The sequence below is a fragment of the Candoia aspera genome, chromosome 9 (assembly GCF_035149785.1).
Source record: "Candoia aspera isolate rCanAsp1 chromosome 9, rCanAsp1.hap2, whole genome shotgun sequence".
NCBI classification, from domain to species: domain Eukaryota; kingdom Metazoa; phylum Chordata; class Lepidosauria; order Squamata; family Boidae; genus Candoia; species Candoia aspera.
Genome location: NC_086161.1, coordinates 26,134,136 through 26,152,431, shown reverse-complemented (window position 1 = coordinate 26,152,431; position 18,296 = coordinate 26,134,136). Strand labels below are relative to the sequence as shown.

At 50.6% G+C, this 18,296-nt stretch overlaps 1 protein-coding gene across 1 annotated transcript; it reads left to right on the top strand.

Annotated features, from left to right (window-relative positions):
• The first annotated feature begins 229 nt into the window (after positions 1–229).
• ACTG2 (actin gamma 2, smooth muscle) lies at positions 230–10,752 on the top strand. Its single transcript, XM_063311378.1, has 9 exons — positions 230–321; positions 2,793–2,953; positions 4,065–4,193; positions 5,069–5,179; positions 5,640–5,724; positions 6,315–6,476; positions 8,958–9,149; positions 9,681–9,862; positions 10,517–10,752. Exons 2-9 carry the CDS (start codon positions 2,828–2,830, stop codon positions 10,658–10,660), a joined length of 1,131 nt encoding a protein of 376 aa, XP_063167448.1. The 5' UTR covers positions 230–321; positions 2,793–2,827; the 3' UTR covers positions 10,661–10,752.
• Positions 10,753–18,296: the final 7,544 nt, after the last annotated feature.

Here is an 18,296-nt window from a genome sequence, read left to right as displayed (position 1 = left end):
CTTATAAGGACTTGCCCCTCACTTGTTTATTGGAAGTGTAGCAAAGAAGGAGCAGATTCACAACCGAGGTGTGGCTTTCCAACTTTTTTTACCACATACATTTTTCTTACTATAGCAATTCACCGGGCTCTGTTCTACCATCAGCCAAGGTCAATATACTGAAATAAAGCACCTTATATGGCTAACATGCTACTCATTGGCCTTTTTAGGGTCTTGATTGGGGGAAGATCCGCCTCTGGGGTTTTATAATCTCACTGGTATTTATACCAAAGGCATCCCCAGAGCAAAGTCCCCGAGGAAAGGAGCCTTCTTGTGTGCTCGGTGAGTAAGGCAAAAGGACCCTTCCTAGAGCTGAGAAGGACCAGACAGATACGGGTTGCATCTTAAAATTGTGGCAGCTGCTTTGGGGAGTGGGAAGGAACCCACCTGGATCAAGAAATTGATTCTCTTGTGTTTAAGGTCCTCTCAGAGTCCAGGGGAGTCTTTGCAAGGCACCCTAAACCCTTTGTGCTACTGACAAACAGACAGTTTTCAATCTTCGGGGGGGAGGGTGGTCACCGGAGGGGTGAGACACCCTCAGGGCAGCTCCTGTTGTGGCTCGGCTGTTGTGGCTGCAGGCAGAGGGAAGGGAGGACCCACTGGGGGCTCTGGAGGAAAAGCCGGTCTGGCAATTTGGAAACAAATGGTGGGAAAAGTTGTGCAGCACTTGCATTGCTGTTTTTGTGGATGTCAAATAATTTAAGACAGGTAGAACATGTGTTATTCCACTCCTGCTACCTCCCCCCAAGTTTTGATTACATTAATACCTTTTTTTTTAATGCCACTGAAATAAGTATCAGTTCCCAAGATCTGACAGTTAGTTGTTTTTTAATGTTACAAAAGCAGCATGTTATGCCTACATCTGAAGGAAAAGTATGGGGAGGGACTTTTTCTAAGAAGGCAGAACTGGAAAGATTATTTCCATTTTTGGGAAAAGCCTGCGATGTACCTCATGTCTCTGTTTACTCTCACCCAGACTGTAGTGGTCCTCCATGACCATTTTGTGATTCATGCGTACAGCTGTTGGGATGAGTAAAACGATCGGAGGCTGTTGCCATCCATTGGCAAGGGGCCGTAGGAAAGAATCAGGCAACACATTGCCATGCCCTTGTGCTATGAAAAGAGAGAATGTTTAAATTTATCCTCTGGGGAAGGAACTCAGAACTAAAATCCCCCAAACCCACAGGTTTTCACTCAAGTGCTTTAAGGATTTTAATCCGAGAGAAGTAAGTGCTGGGGCTCAGATCCGCCTGGGAATCTCATCATCGTCCTTCCCTCCTCTTTCTGTAGTTACTCTGCTTTGTGTGTGGTCTGGGACACCTGCGTCAAGTCCCACCTTACCCACACCTGTGTTAAGCCCTGAGTTTGGGAGGGGAGCCCAGCCCGAACAGTTATGAAGCAGACCAGACTTTTCCGGTCTGCAGTTGCGCTGAGGCTGTTTTGGCTCCATTGCCTCTTTGGATGCAGAATGGATGATGATATCCTTAAAGCGGAAGATTTAAAGCTGAAGGAAAGTTTAATTCAAATACAGCAGTTATTCTTAGCTAACTGGCAATTGGAAAAAACAAAAAATGTTGACAGTACAAAATATTAATTTGATGTTACCCAATCATCTTCACCGGTAAAGATGAAGTTGCCCTTTGGTCATGGAACCGCTCTGCGCCACTCAAGACACATGGAAACCCTGGTGTGGGCTGGGAACTGCTGCCCGGGAGTTCCATGGATGCGACGGGACAGAACAGGCAGCCCGTCTCGTTGGGCCAGACCCAAGAGGACCGGCTGCCTTTGATTCCAGCAAAGACGCTCGCTGCTTCTGAATTCAGAGGCTCATCATGGATTATAGCTATTGTTCATTGGTCGCCCTGGTCTCCATGCTTTTACTGACTCATTGATTATTGATTTATTAGATTTTTATCCCACCTTTTGTACAAGCGCTCAGGGCAGCCTACATAGTGCCTTCTCATCCTATTTTTCCAAACAACAGCTCTGTGAGGTAGGTTGGGCTATGTTATGTCAAAGAGCCATCTGGTGGTAGCAAAGGCTTCTTGTTTTCCATTTTATCCTACCGAAGTGCCTTTGGACATTTTCTACGCAGCGAAATGCTCTTCTTGTATCAGAGGCATCTGTCTCAGTTGGGAAAGGAGCAGCAGCCAGGACGGGCCGAGCCCAAGCAGCCTCCATTCACTTGTCTTCGGGAAGCCACACGGGGTTTATTTGCTGCAAAACGCTCTCGCTTCCATCGGCTGCTAACCCTTCTCCCTCGGGACACAGCTTCCCTGTGTACCCCTGTAAGGGTGAGCTGCAGCTGTCAATCACAGCTTCTGGTTCGCCTCTTGAGAAGTTGAAATCTAGTTAGGGAGAGCTGCTAAGATGTCAGAATGATACATTTCATAGGAGCCAATAAGTGCAGCACAGATATAGAGTGGTGTTCTTCCAGTTAGACTGTCAAGCAAGGTTCTCCTTAAAGAATTCAAAGAATTGCAGTTGGTGAGTGTGGCAACAAGACTCCTGCTGGAGCTCCTGAGCTGCTCTCACTGGCATTTTCAGAGGGCCTTGCAGAGAGAGATGACCGTCGCACAGTGCCTTCAAAAATAGTTTCTTCCCCTTCTGGCCTGGATGCTTGCTGCGGCACCCACCCTATCTCCTGCTTCCACTGCTCACCTGCCCACCCTAATTTTCCACAAGCCAAGAACTCCTAACCTGCAGTCCAACCAACAGCTTCCCAGCACAGCTGAGCCCTTCTGTCCTTCCAGGTCCCCTGCATCCCAGCACCGCCTCTTACGGAGCCATGTGTGAAGAGGAGACAACTGCCTTGGTTTGTGATAACGGCTCCGGGCTGTGCAAGGCTGGCTTTGCCGGGGACGATGCTCCCCGCGCAGTCTTCCCCTCCATTGTGGGCCGCCCGCGTCACCAGGTTGGTGCCTCAAATTCTTTCTGGGTAGTTTCTGTACTGAGAATGGGTGCAAAGCCCTGGCTGAGAGGATCTGGAGCATTGAAAAGGGCAGTCCGTTCCTGCCCAAAACAGACGGCAGGACGTGTGTATGGATCTGCTGGATTTTGAACAAATATGATGAAACCTAGAACCAGATGTGTTCAGAGAAAGAGATGAAAAGCTACAGATTAAAATCTGAAAGGAAAAATGCCTCATTTAAGAACAAACAAAATGCACATTAGATTACCATAATACAAAGTCATGGTACATTTGGTGCATTTGGATGTAAGAAACTGGCAATCATGTAGGAATAACACCCTCAAAACATGACATGCCAAATGTCTGAAGAAAATTCATCTGGGATGTCCTAATTGCAGAATTTTTAGCATTTAGTTTAGGAATTAGAATGAAATCACCTCCATAGCAATGCTCAGCCTGTTTGGCTCCAGCTTCATCCTGGATGTAACTTTGATACTGAAGAAGCAGGCAGTCAAGTTAGTTTGTAAAACAATTCGAAGAAAGGGTTAGGGTTGATCTCCTATGAGTTCAGGTGCTCCCCTGCTGCTAAGAAGTGTGAGGGAGGCCCTTCTCAGCAAGATGCAGAGCGGGCTGGGCCTTCACTGGTTCTCGTCCTCCTGTCCGGCTGAGAGCGGCATGGCTTCTGCATAGGAGGTGGATCGGGGCTGGGGGAGGCTGGTCAAGCAACTTCCCAGGTTGGCTGGGACACATGGGGGAGCCGGGAGGGTAACCGCTCTCGGGGCCAAATGGCTCTCTCCACCTGGGCTCAGGGAAGCAGCGTGAATCAGGGGCAGTTGTTAGTGACCCATAGGAATGGGGTCCAAATTCTGCTCACCTCAGCTACTGTGGCCTCTTGTAGGACGGCTCTCCAATTCTTATTTGTTAAGGTTTGTGAAAAGGTCGAGCTGCCATTTGAATCTGTACAATGTTGGACAGCACGTGGCTTCTCTAAGCCAAGAGTCAAGTTTGGCCTGGCTGCAGAAAATTAAACATTTATCAACGCCTGTAGGATGCAGCAGGTTCTGCCTCCTTTGCCTGCTTGGCACTTAGCCTCTCCCCTTTCTGGCCTTTCTAGGGCGTGATGGTGGGAATGGGCCAGAAAGACAGCTACGTGGGGGATGAGGCCCAAAGCAAGAGAGGAATCCTGACTCTGAAGTACCCCATCGAACACGGCATCATCACCAACTGGGATGACATGGAGAAGGTCTGCTCTCTGGCTCTTTCGAGAAGAGCTTGCATTCAGGTCTTTAAGCAGAGGTTCTGACTGGAAGCAGATGGAACACAATTAGGAAAAAAGGCCTGGCTTGTGCATCCTCCTGGTTTTGTTCCTTGCTGACTGGAACCTTTAATGGAGGCTTTATCTTCCATCTCCAATCATTGGAAGTATTAAAGCTTCTGATAAATTTTGCAATAAATATATGGAAACAATTAAAATATATTTCCCAGGTTCCAGGTACTTTCCAAGGACTGTAGGAGCTTGTGAAAGATTTTTCTAATCTTTTTAATTCTTCTAATTAGATTCTTCTAATAGACCCCACCCCCACAAAACCTCAACCTACTTATCCCTTGCCACAAAATATGTATAAAATCAGCACCCTCTTGGAATTCACTGTGCAAGTCTCTCAAGCCTCGTGAGGCTAAACTAGGAGACATCTACTCCCATTTAAAGACCACATCATGCTAAGCTGCAACATAGTTGGCTTAGTTTGGGTTCAGCCAAAGGTGGTCAATTCAGTAAAAAGCGGTGTAAGGGGGTGTGCGCATGCAGTCCTGTCTTCTCGCCGGAAACCCAGCCTCAGGCAGTCTGCCCTAGGAAGCTGCAGCTGCCCAGCCCCACTGGGTCTTGTTTCTGGTGCCCACAGGCCCAGGCCTTAGCTGGCCACAGAGGCAGGCCTCTGCTTTCTCCAGGGCATCCTTCAATGGTCAAGCGCCCCTGGAAGTGCTTGGCTATGCTGTGAAGGAGATGAAGGCACATCAGGGGAAACCCTGAGATGAAAGGAAGTAGGACTCCAGCAGGGAGGCCACCTGGGCCACCTCCTGCTGCAGACGAAGCTCAGCAGCCCTGCCTTTTTTATCTAGATCTGGCACCACTCCTTCTACAACGAACTACGAGTGGCCCCGGAAGAACACCCCACACTTCTCACAGAGGCACCCCTGAACCCCAAGGCAAACCGAGAGAAGATGACCCAGGTAAATCCTCCATCTCCAGGCTGCTGTGGGAAAGGGCAGATATGTGGGATGAAGCTGCTGTGCCTGCATCCTGATGCCCCCTGCAGGCAGAAATCCTGGTTCTGCTGCAAGCCAGTGTTGTGGGCAGAACGTGATACGCACCCCAGTCTGGAGCATCCTGTGCATAGAAGGATATGGGAGACGAGGACATCTGCTAGGGGGGATTTGGGGAGACTTGGAAAACTGGCAGGCCAGAAGCTTCCTAGGCAAAACCAGATGGAGATACCTCCCCTTGAGCAGATCCTCTTCATTTCTGCTGCCAAGAGGGCGTCACAGAGGGCTATGTCCCCTGTCAATGTATAGATGGGTGCCCTTGGGTTTTCTACAACAGTTTCCAAGTGTCTCTGAGCAAACTCTGTTCACTGGTCATCTATTCCACCAGTCTTGGTCCTGTTACTGATCCTCATTTTCCTTCCCCCAGATTATGTTTGAGACCTTTAACGTTCCAGCCATGTACGTTGCCATCCAGGCAGTGTTGTCTCTTTATGCATCTGGCCGTACCACTGGTGAGTGCTTCGGTTCTTATCTTCACAAGTTTGCATTGGTGTGATTTTGTAACATCTACAGCGAATCTAGAAATAGGTCCAATGGAGCTGCTGAAAGGGGTGACAAAGCTGCTTAAAGCAGCTGCATCTTTTCCGGAGGTTGCTTGGCTGCAGGAACCTGGAGAAGGAGGCATTTGGTTTAAGGCCTGCTTACAAGTGCTCTGTGGACATCTTTTACCAACCTGCTCCAGCTTTCTCTGCCTGTCAACAGTCACGTGGTGACTTGGAACATGACAAACATAACTACCAGCCAGGCTCTTCTAACCTCTTGGTGGGATTCTTTAGGAGATTGGCTTTATACAGCGTTAAGCCTATGGTGCAGATCCATACTTACTATACCCAAGAGTCTTTGAGGGAGGTCTCCAGTTACCACGGAGCCCTGTGAAGGATCCAAGGGACTTCTAGCCAGGGAAGGGGGCCTGGAGTGCAGTCTTAGGCCACACTCACAAATGGGCACCTCTCCTTTTGAGGCCTAAAATCACCATACACACCATCCTTTTGAGTGGGAGGAGAAAATAAAGAAACCATCTTTCCCCTTTTTTAACTTCAAGGTATTGTTCTGGACTCCGGCGATGGTGTCACTCACAATGTGCCCATCTATGAAGGTTATGCCCTGCCTCATGCAATTATGCGCCTTGATCTGGCTGGCCGTGACCTTACGGACTACCTCATGAAAATCCTTACAGAGAGAGGCTACTCTTTTGTCACCACTGGTAAGGCGGGATTGGGCCTCTTGGGCTCCGCAGTGACTGGGTGGGGGGCTGTATCAGCATTTCTCTCTCTGTCAAGGAAAGTGGCTCTTTTTTCAGGGGGAAAGTCAATTATGCCCATGTGTAAAGTTAGGCTGAGGTGAGCGTGGGCTGGATAGTGTGGCAATTTAATAGATGCACAGCTGCCCTGAAGAGTGTCCTCAGAGCAGAAATAACACTCAGAATAATCTTAAGAAGTTGGGGAAATGGATTGGAAGTATGACAGCAAAGTTTATCCAAGAACAAGATAAGGTTTTGCACTCAAGACACAGAACTGAATGCAAGATGGAAGATACTTGGCTTGGCAATGGCATCTGTGAAACAGTTCTTGGAGTAATTGATGGCAAGCTGAATATGAACCAGAAGTGTGATGGGGCTGTGAAAAAGGCAAATGCAATTTTAGGCTGCATCAACTAAAATATAATTTCTAAATCCTGGGAAGTAACCATTCCACTTTACTCTGCTTTACTGACTAGAAACTGATGAAGGTAGGTTGAAGGAGCTGCATATGTTTAGTCTTGAGAAAGGGCAGTTGAGGGAGAAAGGTGGCATGGCCTCTTCAGGCTACAGGAAGGGTGTCACACAGAAGCAGCTCAAGACTTGTGCTGTCTTGTTCCAGAAAGCAAGACGCAGGACAGTGGATTTAATTTACCAAAAGACAGATTCTGATTTCCAAACAGTAAAGCAGTTTGACCCAGAGAGATGATGCCCTCCCTTCATTGGAAGTGTTTGGGTGGAAGCAGGATGGCTGTCCTTTGAGAACGCTTTGATCTGGATTCCTGCTCGGAGCAGGAGGTTGGGTTTGTGGTCTGGTGATTTATGACATGTCATCTCCATGTAGGTGAGCCCATTTTATAGGTCTATGTCGTGACCTCCATGCAAGGAACTTTGTGGGCACAGTGAGGATCAGCTCCCACAAAAGCTATACTTCCCAGGACATTATTGGGGTAAATGGCAATCCTTAACCCTGCATTTGCCTAAGAGAAAAATGTTGGTGAATGAGCACACAGACCTGTTGCCATTATATTTGTTGCCGGTCACCAAGATTTGGATTTACTCTGTCACCCAAACTTGAAACAGTTTGGGGTCTGGTGGACATGATAGGTCTCAAAGCTCAATCAGAGAAGAACATGCTTGTTAGTTGAGCTTTTCAGTCTGCTGGACCTGATGCTCGCACAGACCAAATCAGCAGCTTATCTTCTGCTGTAGGTCAAGCCATCAGCATCTTAGACCCCCTGGTTTCATTCAGCTGAAACCTAGCAGGGTACCTCCTTTTCTAAGATGGTGAATGAAAGGACCGCAGCCAGGAAATGAAATTCTAGATGGTAGCCAAAGCCAAGAAGCTCTTGCAGCACTCCCCACTCCCCAGCCAGCTGCCTCCTCCTTTGTGATGCCCAGCGGTAGGATGTTGGTTAAGATGCCAGTGGCTACTGTGGTTCCTGAGAAGGGGGAGGATGGAAAGCCTCAGGCTGCATGAAGAATGCACCCCTAGAGGTTGCCCCCCCCTTTTCCATTCGGGGCTGGCCTAAGTCATTCTGCTGCTTGGGAAAGGCAAGCGCCTTCCCAGTAACTTAAGGCTGTCCTGGGAAATTCCCCACGCATGCCATCCTTCTCCTTAGCCCAGGTTCACCTGGGGGCTCTGGTAGGACTTCCAGGCAGACTCATTGGCTAGTTTCAGAGACCCACCAAGCCGTAAGCCTCTTCTGGAATAATGGCCCTTGCAGTCGCAGGCCTTGAACACGGCGTCCTTCTAGAAGAAAAATACTGGGTTAGATGACTGACAACTTTACAGGCTCTGAGGTGCAGCCTAAAAATGCTTTGCTGGTGGATGTGTGATCAAGCAACCATTTTTATTCTGTTGCTTTTAGAAACGGTAACGAAACCTGTGAGACCTTCTAGATTAGGTTATGTTGGGGCTGTAGTGCTAGCCTGGCACAGTTTTAGTCACGTTAATGATGTAACTCTAAACAGACATTAAAGATTGTCCTATTTCTATTTACATTTAATCAATTAGGCTTTTAAAATACTATATTGATTTTTTAGATTTCTATCCCAACTTTCCTTCAGGATCAAGGTGGTTTGCATGGGAACCCACCTTCATTTTATCCCCACAACAACAGCCCTGTGCAATGGAGAGAGAACACTTGGACCTAAGTCACCCAGGGATTTCCCAGTGCTGAGAAAGGACTTGAACCCGGGTCTCCCCAGTGCCACACGTGAAACACTCCACCATGTGTTTCATCTTTTACGTATCATGCCTGTGGTTACAACAAGCTAGTTCAAGTCTGTGGCTTCTCTGACAGACCATGGCTTAGTGCAGGGCACGCCTGCGGCCTGGCCATGGGCTCTGAGGAGCACGTCTCCATCCGTACCTTGCGTTCCACGTGCATGCTTAGTGCCCTGTTGGGGGCTGCTGCAGGTACAACCAGCCTGTGTCTTCCACAGCTGAAAGAGAAATTGTGCGGGACATCAAGGAGAAGCTGTGCTACGTTGCCCTGGATTTTGAGAATGAGATGGCAACAGCAGCTTCCTCGTCCTCCCTGGAGAAGAGCTACGAGCTGCCCGACGGACAGGTCATCACCATTGGCAACGAGCGGTTCCGTTGCCCAGAAACCCTCTTCCAGCCCTCTTTCATCGGTGAGTCTCTGCTGCGAAGGATCTGCTCAAGGGCCCAGCAGCGTCACTGACAAAGCCCATCTTTCTGGATAGAGGATGAATGGAAGGGCCACTTGGAAGGGAAGAAGCTCCATTGCAGTGATATAGGAAAAGCTAAAGTCATGTTTCAGTGAAACTAGCAGTTGCATTCTGGTTAGCAATAACAAATCCTGAAGGCAAGTAGCAGCTGCTTTGATTTTTGTTGTACATGGGGGAGGTGTCAAAAAAGTCAAGATGGCACCCTCATTGGTGCAATCAAAGCCCTGCTCCTTTTTATGTGTGTTGCACATGCCCCTGCCCATTACTGCTTGCGCACTAGTGCTAGAAAGGGAAGGGGGCACGAATCTTTTTCAAAGATATTCTGCAGAAAGAAATTGTACCCAATAGTATTATCTGGGGCAGAACTTTTGATGCAAAGTCATCCTTGGAGCTAAAGATGGAAGTCTAAATCAATTCTGAATCCTCACTGGAACTGGGATGGTGTCACCATGATCTTGTACTCTCCCCCCCCAGGCATGGAATCAGCCGGCATTCATGAGACAACATACAATTCCATCATGAAGTGTGACATTGACATCCGCAAGGATCTCTATGCCAACAACGTCCTTTCAGGAGGCACCACCATGTATCCTGGCATTGCAGACAGAATGCAAAAGGAAATCACTGCCTTGGCTCCCAGCACAATGAAGATAAAGGCAAGTCTGTCCGGTCCTGTTTTCTTTAGGGGCTAGCGCACCAGCAGTCCGTATGATGCGTGCAACCTTGGAGAACAAAAATCAGTTTGTGTACTTGGGGCAGCTATGGCAGGAGATAATCCATATACAGGGTAATTTCCTGTTCCTGTGAACAGATGATAGGTCTAACTCTGTTGGATTTATGGTCATTGATGTGGACTTTGGAATTCTGCATATTTAGAAAAAATCAAATGCCGTACCCTAAACTATATTGGACTAATGTAGTGTAATGTACATGTACCAAACTTTCTGTGTAGTTTGGTGGGTTTTATGGTTGTTCAAGTTAGAACTGTTTGTTTTTGCCTAATCCTGCATCTTCCTGATTGCACTGCCAATGGACTAGCAAACCGATCTCCATGTTTTTCTAGTCTCAGGGATGCTATCCCCAGCTAAAATCTATAAATCAAACTAGGGTAAAGATGGAAGAGCAGAATCCAGTCCAAATGCTGCTCTGCCTTTCTTCCTTGAACCCCTTTTTTACACGTGACTTCAACTCACCCTTTCGCAGGACAGCTGTTCTTTTGGATCTTAGGAATTATGGCTCTGGGTCTCTCTCCCTCCGAAGTGTGAGATCTGTGTTCTGCTTGTAACCCTCTTTTGAAAATCTTTTGACAGATCATTGCTCCTCCAGAGCGCAAATATTCTGTTTGGATTGGAGGTTCCATCCTGGCATCTCTCTCCACCTTCCAACAGATGTGGATAAGCAAACCAGAATATGATGAAGCTGGACCTTCAATTGTACACAGGAAATGCTTCTAGACCAAAGCCAGATTCTTCCCAAACCAGAAGACCCCTTTCTTCTTTCTTTGCATTGAGTTCTAACCTTGCAAGCAGCATTAAAGCCTTTTTTTCAAGCCATGCAGTCTATGATATTGCAGTAAATATCGTAGTGCTTTATCAAATACCAGAGGGTTTTTGAAATTAGTAGTTAGAGAAAGGGGGATGGTGGGGAAGTTTGTCAATTCAGTTTATGACTGACTGCAGTTGACAGCAAACTAATAAGACTTCTTGTGTCATCAACTTTTGAAGCACACACAATAATGTGTTTGCCTCTCAGGTGCCTGATTCTGCCTTTTTAAAAAAATAAAGGCAGCGATACTACAATTACACACACACCAAACTCCTGAATCAGGTAATGTCTTCATTAGGTCTTATCAAAATTCACAAATATTTGAGCAACCTGATTTCTCTTGAACTGTTCTTCAGGTCAAACATTAAGCAAAAAAGGGTTGGATGAAGCAAACTAGAGGGGTTAAAGGCTGCATTAGACAGAGTCTTAAGATGGGATGTTGGAAGAGAGCAAATGGCATTAAAGCACATCCTCTAAGGCGATCCAGCTATCTCGGTGGTTAGCAGGTTGACAAAGTCATGCCACAAATGGTGACTCTCCCTTCAGGAAGCAAGAGTGGAAGGGCAATGCCTCAGGTCCTTTTGGCATCCCCGCAGCACAGGGAGCAACTGCCTGATCCCCCCCCCCCAGTGAAAAAGCTCAGCCTGGGCACAGAAAAGCAGTTGCCAGGCCACAATCCCGGGTGGGGTGGGGGGTGAATTTTCTCCCTCCCTGTTTGAGTCTGCAGGTCCAGGCTGCAGGGGTGCCCTCTCAGCCGAATACCGAAGGGCAGCAGGTCCTGGATAGCTCCCCAGATTTAAGAAGTCTGGGCTGCCCTCCCCACTACCTTCCTGGGATGGCTTGTGCTCTTCCGCGGGGGCCAGGTGGCCATGCAACCCCTTTCAGCCAGTTTCAGCAGAACCTGGACCCTGAAGCCATTTAGTGGCCTGCTAGAACCCCTGAAATGGAGCAGAGCTTAACACAGCTGAAAAGCTGTCCACAGAAAAAGAATATTATCTTAAAATAGCTTTAATGAGCACGCCAGAGAAACGCAGGTTATTGATCTTACACTCAGCCCTCCCAAGCATAAAGAATCACACGCTTAGACGTAGTAGGTTTAAAGATAAGTAACAGAATTCTTACTGACTTTATTCTTTGGTCCAGTTACATTAATCTTTGGTGGAAAATGAAGTTCCTCGTATCTTCTGTTCTTTCTAAATACTTAGTTTGCCCTAAACCCTCAGCCTTATTTGCTGCCAAGGGCTGCATGGAAGAAAGTGGGAATTCTAGGCCCACCACGTGGCACCCAGAAAGATGGAGCAGCACACAGCTGCGTGCTTCACTCCCAGTGAAGGAGGAGGAAGAGAGAGAGAAGTGGGAGTGGCAACAAACAGCTTCCTCAGAGTTGCATCTTGGGATGAACTCAATTACATGCCAATGTACATGCTAATGAGGCATGCTGGATTTGCTAACACTTCCAACACCCCTTCTCAAATCCTGCATGCATCATGCCTACACAAGGTTTAACTCACTTCGTAGGCCTTGATAGACACCCTTTGCAAGTGGCTTTGTCAGGATGTCAGCAATCATGTTCTCTGAGGGACAATACTCCAAATTTATCAGTCCTGTCTCCTGTGCTTCTCTAATCATGTGGTAACAAACATCCATGTGCTTGGTCCACCCTCCCACCTTCTTTGATGAGAGAGTCTTATACAACTTTGGGTGTCCTCAAAGACTCTTCTTGGAGCAGGATCACTTACCCCCAGATCCTCAAGTAAATACTTGAGCCATTGTACCTCTGCACATGTCTCAGCCACTGAGACATACTCCGCTTCAGTAGTTGAGCCTGCCAATATAGTCTGCTTGTGACTAGACCAGCTCACAGCCCCTCGCCGAAACAAAAACACATTCCCACTGGTGGATTTGTGATCAGCTGCATCTTCTGCCCAATCTGCATCGGTGTACCCCACCAGTTCAGGAGAATCAGTTGCTGGCAGCTTAAGCTTCAGGTCTGCAGTCCCCTTCAGGCATCTTGCCACCTGCTTAACGCCTGTCCAGTCCCTCTGGATGGGTGCGCTGGTCTTTCTGCAGACGATCCCCACTGCAGTCTAAATATCTGGCCTTGTTGTGGTTGACAGATAGAACAGCTTCCCAATGGCCTCTCCGTAGCCATTGTTCTGAGGCAACAGCTCACCAGTGTCCTTTACTTTGTGAAAGTCTGTCTCCATTGGCATTATTTTTGCATCTTCCAGCCCCAGGCTCTCCAATAACTCTAGAATCTTTTGCCTCTGACTAAGGAGAAAACTTCCATCCTCTTCTCTGTAAATTTGTATCCCCAAATAGTAGCTTGCCTTCCCAAGGTTTTTCACCTCTACTTCTGTGTTCAAATTGGATACAATTTCATCAATGTCCCTTTGATCCTCATAACAGAGAATCAGATCATCTACAAATGTCAGAATGAACAGGTCTCTGCCATTCTTGTGTCGTGTGTAAAGGCAGGGTTCAGCTTTGCCCTGAGTGAAACCTTGCTTTATTAGCATCTGGTTTAATCTCACATTCCAGGCCTTTGCTGCTGGTTTCAGCCCATAGATCCCCTCCTGAAGCCTACACACTAAATAGCTTTTCTTTGGATCAGTGAACCCTTCAGGTTGTTGCATGTACAACTCCTCCTGAATTTCCCCATTCAAGAATGCTGTTTTAATATCCCACTTGCATGTTTCTACTTGCAGCTAGACTTAAAAGAAGTCGAAATGTTGTGTGGGTCACAACAGTACAAAAGTTTGGTTATAATCTTCCCCATACTTTTGTGAATAGCCCTTGGCTACCAGTCGAGCTGTGTACCTTTGGACTTCTCCCTTCTCATTCTGTTTGGCCTTAAAGACCCATTTGCAACCAACTGCCTTTTTGCCAACAGGTAACTTTGTGAGTGTCCAAGTGTTGTTGTGCTGCAGAGCCTCAAACTCTTCTTGAGCTGCTTTCCTCCACTTACTTGCTTCAGCTGGTGGCAGCTGTTGCATTTCCTTCCATGATGCAGGCTCTTTAGGCAACGCTACCCCTGCGAGGTAGGATAGCCACTTGGCTGGAACTCCCTTGTTGACTCACGATGAGCGCCTCAGGCCTAGTACTGCATCTCTGCCCCTTCTGTTCCTCCTGGTTCCTCATCATCTGAGTCAGGCGGAGTTCTCCGTCTCGATGTCCTCTCTCTGGGCTTGCCTGCTCGCTGCATCTGGAAACACTGGGTAAGGTACCTCGAACAAGTGTTCACCACCTCCCCCTTCTGCAGTCCAATTGGTTAGAGGAATCTTGTTTGGCTCTGTTTCATCTGTTGTTTTTCTTGGTAATCTATTTTATAGGTAAGTAACTGTCATTGCTACTTCCCTCCAATGTCCATTACCCCCAACAGATGCTTGAATTGGCCCACACAGCTTGGTGTGGATCTGCTCCAGTGTCATGAGTGCCGTTGAGCTAAAGTCATCAGCGCAATGGCACACATGACAATGACAAGGAAATAAGTGAAGGGGCACAAGTTAAGTAGCCATCAACCCACAACGACTAACGGCTAACAAACAATAGCTAAACGAATCACGGAGCCACCCAAGCCATCAGCGGCAATACAACGGGGATCGCCCAGCTGAAAGCAATCAGCAGAAGAATGGAAACCTGAGGATGGGCGATCCTGGAAACCCTCAACCAACGGCAGGGCAACGCATGGGACAAAGGGGGGTGACGTGACCGTGAGCGAGGGGGCGCTGACCGGCGCGGGGTATTTAAACCCCGCACCGGCGCGCTCCTGTCACTCTCAGCTTTTTTCTACCAACGTTGTACCTGCCCTGAAATAAACCAGAACCTGATTTGCAAACCAGTGTCTGAACGTTATTCAGAGGTAGGCAGCGCATGACATAAAGCTGAGAGTCATAAACTCAGCCTCGCCGAGCCCCACCGGACGACAACGAGCCGCGGGAGGAGTAGACGGCGAGAAGACCAGCAAGATGAGGCCGGAACGGCGCGGGCAAGGAGGGCGAGCCGCGCGGCAAGAGACAGAGGAGGACCGACCGAGGCCAGAGGCACCGCGGACTCCCGGAGCCATGGACGCCCACCCCACCCGACCCGAGCCTCAGCTCCAACCCCAAGGGGAGATGGCGACGGAGGCAACCCGACCGCGGGAGGGAGCAGCACGACTTCCGAAACCAGCGGAGGACCCCGCGCCCCACATCGCACCCCAGCAACGGGCGTGGAGCGACAGCCCCATGGTGCTCAACACGGAGGACGACGACGGAGACACCCATCAGACGGAGGAGGAAGCGGACCCGCGGTGGAGGGACGATGAACCCCACCGGCAACCCACCCCCGAGGACGCGCCAACGGAACCGGCCCCAGCGGCGGCGCGGGCTGTGGACGAGGAGGCACGAGCTGAACTCGCGGCCATGCGGGCTCAGCTGACGGAACTCCGGACCATGCTCCAGGCGCTTATGCCCCCCGCGCCACCCAACGACGTCCCCGCACAAGCCCACACCCCGAGCGAAGCACCGAACACACACGGGCCAGCGGAGAGCCAGCAGACGGCACAGGCGGCCGACACCACACCCCGGGAAGCGAGAGGCGGGGCCGCACAAAACGCCCGGGCCCCAAAGGACTTCCCCATCTTCTTCGACGGGACCCCCTCAAAACTCTCGTTTTTCGTGACCAACGCTAGGGAGTTCATGGGGAGGCACGGACACTCCTATGACTCCGAGGCCGACAAGATCGCCGCCGTGGCGATCAAACTCCAAGACAGGGCGGCGGACTGGTACGTCCAACTGTACGAGTCCAGCTCCCCCGCCCTCGCCACCTTCCCTGCTTTCATCAAAGAGATGAAAAACTACTTCGAAGACCCCCTAGCTAAAGTACGGGCGAAAAGCGCACTCCAGAGACTTAAACAGGGCACACGCACGGTCCCTGACTACGCCCTGGAGTTCAAAGCCCTCGCGGGAAAGGTCTGCGACTGGTCTGAGACCACCCTGCTGGAAATCTTCAAAAGGGGGCTCAACCGCGACGTTCTCCAATGGGCCCTCTACCGCGACGACCCAGAAACGTTACACGGGTGGATCCACCTCGCGGGGAAAGCCGAACACGCGCACCGCACCTTCCTTATGACAACCACGGAAGACACAAACTATGTCGGGAAAAAGGTACCCGCACCACACGGGGGGATGGCCGGCCCCATATACCCAAAAAAGAAGTTCAACCGGGAGCCCTGCGGGAGGTGTGGCAAATTAGGGCACAAGACGGCGGATTGCTTCGCCAACCGACCGCCGACCAGCGCGCCCAAGCCCGCCCCGAAAATTAGCCCCAAACCACCCAACCCGGGGCCGCCCCCTCACCGCCGAATGACCGTGGCCACAGCGACACCGGAAGAGGGCTGGGACGCTTACTGGGGGGAAGAGGACAATACCGACCCCGACCAGCCGGCGGGAAATGCTCCCCGCTTGCTCTGAGACACGTGGCGAGGCAGGCGGTGGGACAGCAACGCGGACCACCTCAACGAAACGACAAAAGCTCCGTAATATTGGCAGCAATTCAACTCTCTGCCGGCAACGGAGCCACCACGGCCGCGGCACTAGTGGACTCGGGGTGCTCAAAAAACCTCATCCACCCCGACCTAGTCGCCAAACTCGACCTCCGCTGCTTCCCCCTCCCCACGCCGCTGGCATTCCACCAGCTGGACGGCTCTACAGCGGGAGGGAAACCAGCCACGCTACAAACCGAGCCGGTCACCCTGCAAATGGGCACTCACACCGAGCGCACATCGTTCGTAGTCACGCCCATCGGACGGCCCATTGCAGTCCTGGGGATGCCATGGCTCGCGAAAAACAACCCGCGGATCAACTGGGCGACCCGCACCTTCACATTCGGCGACGGCGAGTATCGAGCACCAGTACCAGCTGGCAAAAGCAACCCCACGGTAGGACGAGCGGAGGCGACCACACAAGACAACGCCGCTACCACAGCAGACCTACCAGAACAATACGCCGACTTCTCCGAGGTCTTCGGAGAGGCAGAGGCAGACCAACTACCCCCCCACCGCAAGACGGATTGCCGGATCGACCTACTGCCCGACGTCCCCCTACCTAGACCAAAGATCTATTCGATGACCCCGAAGGAGATGGCAACCCTCCGGGAGTTCATCGATAAAAACCTAGACAGGGGATTCATAGAGCCAGCATGCTCACCGGTCGGAGCCCCCGTCTTATTCCGGGAGAAGAAAGACGGGACCCTACGGCTCTGCACCGACTACCGGGGCCTAAACGCGGCTTCCCTGTCCAACAAATACCCCTTACCCCTGGTGAAGGACATGCTCGCCCACCTGTCCACGGGCAAAGTCTTTTCCAAATTGGACCTTCGCGAGGCGTACTATCGCATCCGAATCAGGGAGGGGGACGAATGGAAGACGGCGTTTAACTGCCCCCTAGGCGCTTTCCAGTACAAGGTACTGCCCTTCGGACTCGCGGGGGCCCCTGGGGTGTTCATGCAGCTCATCAATGAGGTACTGCATGAACATCTGTTTAAAGGGGTCCTGGTCTACATCGACGACGTCCTCATTTACACAAAAACACACGAGGAACACGTAACCTTAGTCAGGCAAGTCCTCGACAAGCTCAGAAGGGCGCAGCTCTATGCAAAGCCTACAAAGTGCGAGTTTCACAAAGAGCGCCTAGACTATTTGGGGTATCGAATCTCCGGGGACGGCATCGAAATGGACCCCGCAAAAGTCGAAGCGGTGCTAAACTGGGAGCGGCCCCGCAACAGACGGCAACTACAGAGCTTCCTGGGATTCGCGAATTTCTACAGGTCCTTCGCCCGGGGGTTCGCTGAGATAGCCCTCCCCTTAACGGACCTCCTCAAAACCAAAGGGGTGGGGGACACCCGACGCGCCAAGAACCCAGGCACAGTGCTGAATTGGACTCCCGCGTGCCAGACCGCATTCGACAAGCTGAAAGCGCTGTTCACGACGGAGCCAATCCTCGCGCACCCGGACCCAGAACGGCCGTTCGTGGTCCAAGCCGACGCCTCAGACTTCTCCCTGGGAGCCATCCTGCTACAAAAAGACTCCACGGGGCTCCTGAAACCATGCGCCTACCTGTCAAGGAAGTTCTCCGAGACAGAGAGGCGATGGCACGTCTGGGAGAAAGAAGCCTTCGCGGTGAAATCGGCACTAGAGACATGGCGTCACCTACTCGAGGGAGCCACCCAACCATTCGAGGTCTGGACGGACCACCGGAACCTCGAGGCCCTACGAACGCCTAGACGCCTTAGCCCAAAACAGGTCCGATGGGCCCAATTCTTCAGCCGCTTTGATTTCCAGCTGAAGTTCATGCCGGGCAAGAAGAACTTCCTGGCCGACGCCCTCTCCCGGCTGCCCCAAGACGAAGAGCCCGCCCCAGACACCATTGGGACGGTCCTATCCGCCTCGCAACTGGGGATGGCCGTGACCACCCGAAGCGGCGCACGGAGGCAGCTCGACGCTACGGCGCAGCCGACGGCGGGACAACCGGCGACGGAAAGAAGCCAACCGCAACTACCAGGGGG

Coding starts and splice junctions, on each gene's coding strand:
- ACTG2 (XM_063311378.1), top strand. CDS start 2,828: ATGTGTGAAGAGGAGACAACTGCCTTGGTTTGTGATAACGGCTCCGGG. Junction 6,477..8,957: donor CTACTCTTTTGTCACCACTG/GTAAGGCGGGAT, acceptor TGTCTTCCACAG/CTGAAAGAGAAATTGTGCGG. Junction 9,150..9,680: donor CTTCCAGCCCTCTTTCATCG/GTGAGTCTCTGC, acceptor CTCCCCCCCCAG/GCATGGAATCAGCCGGCATT.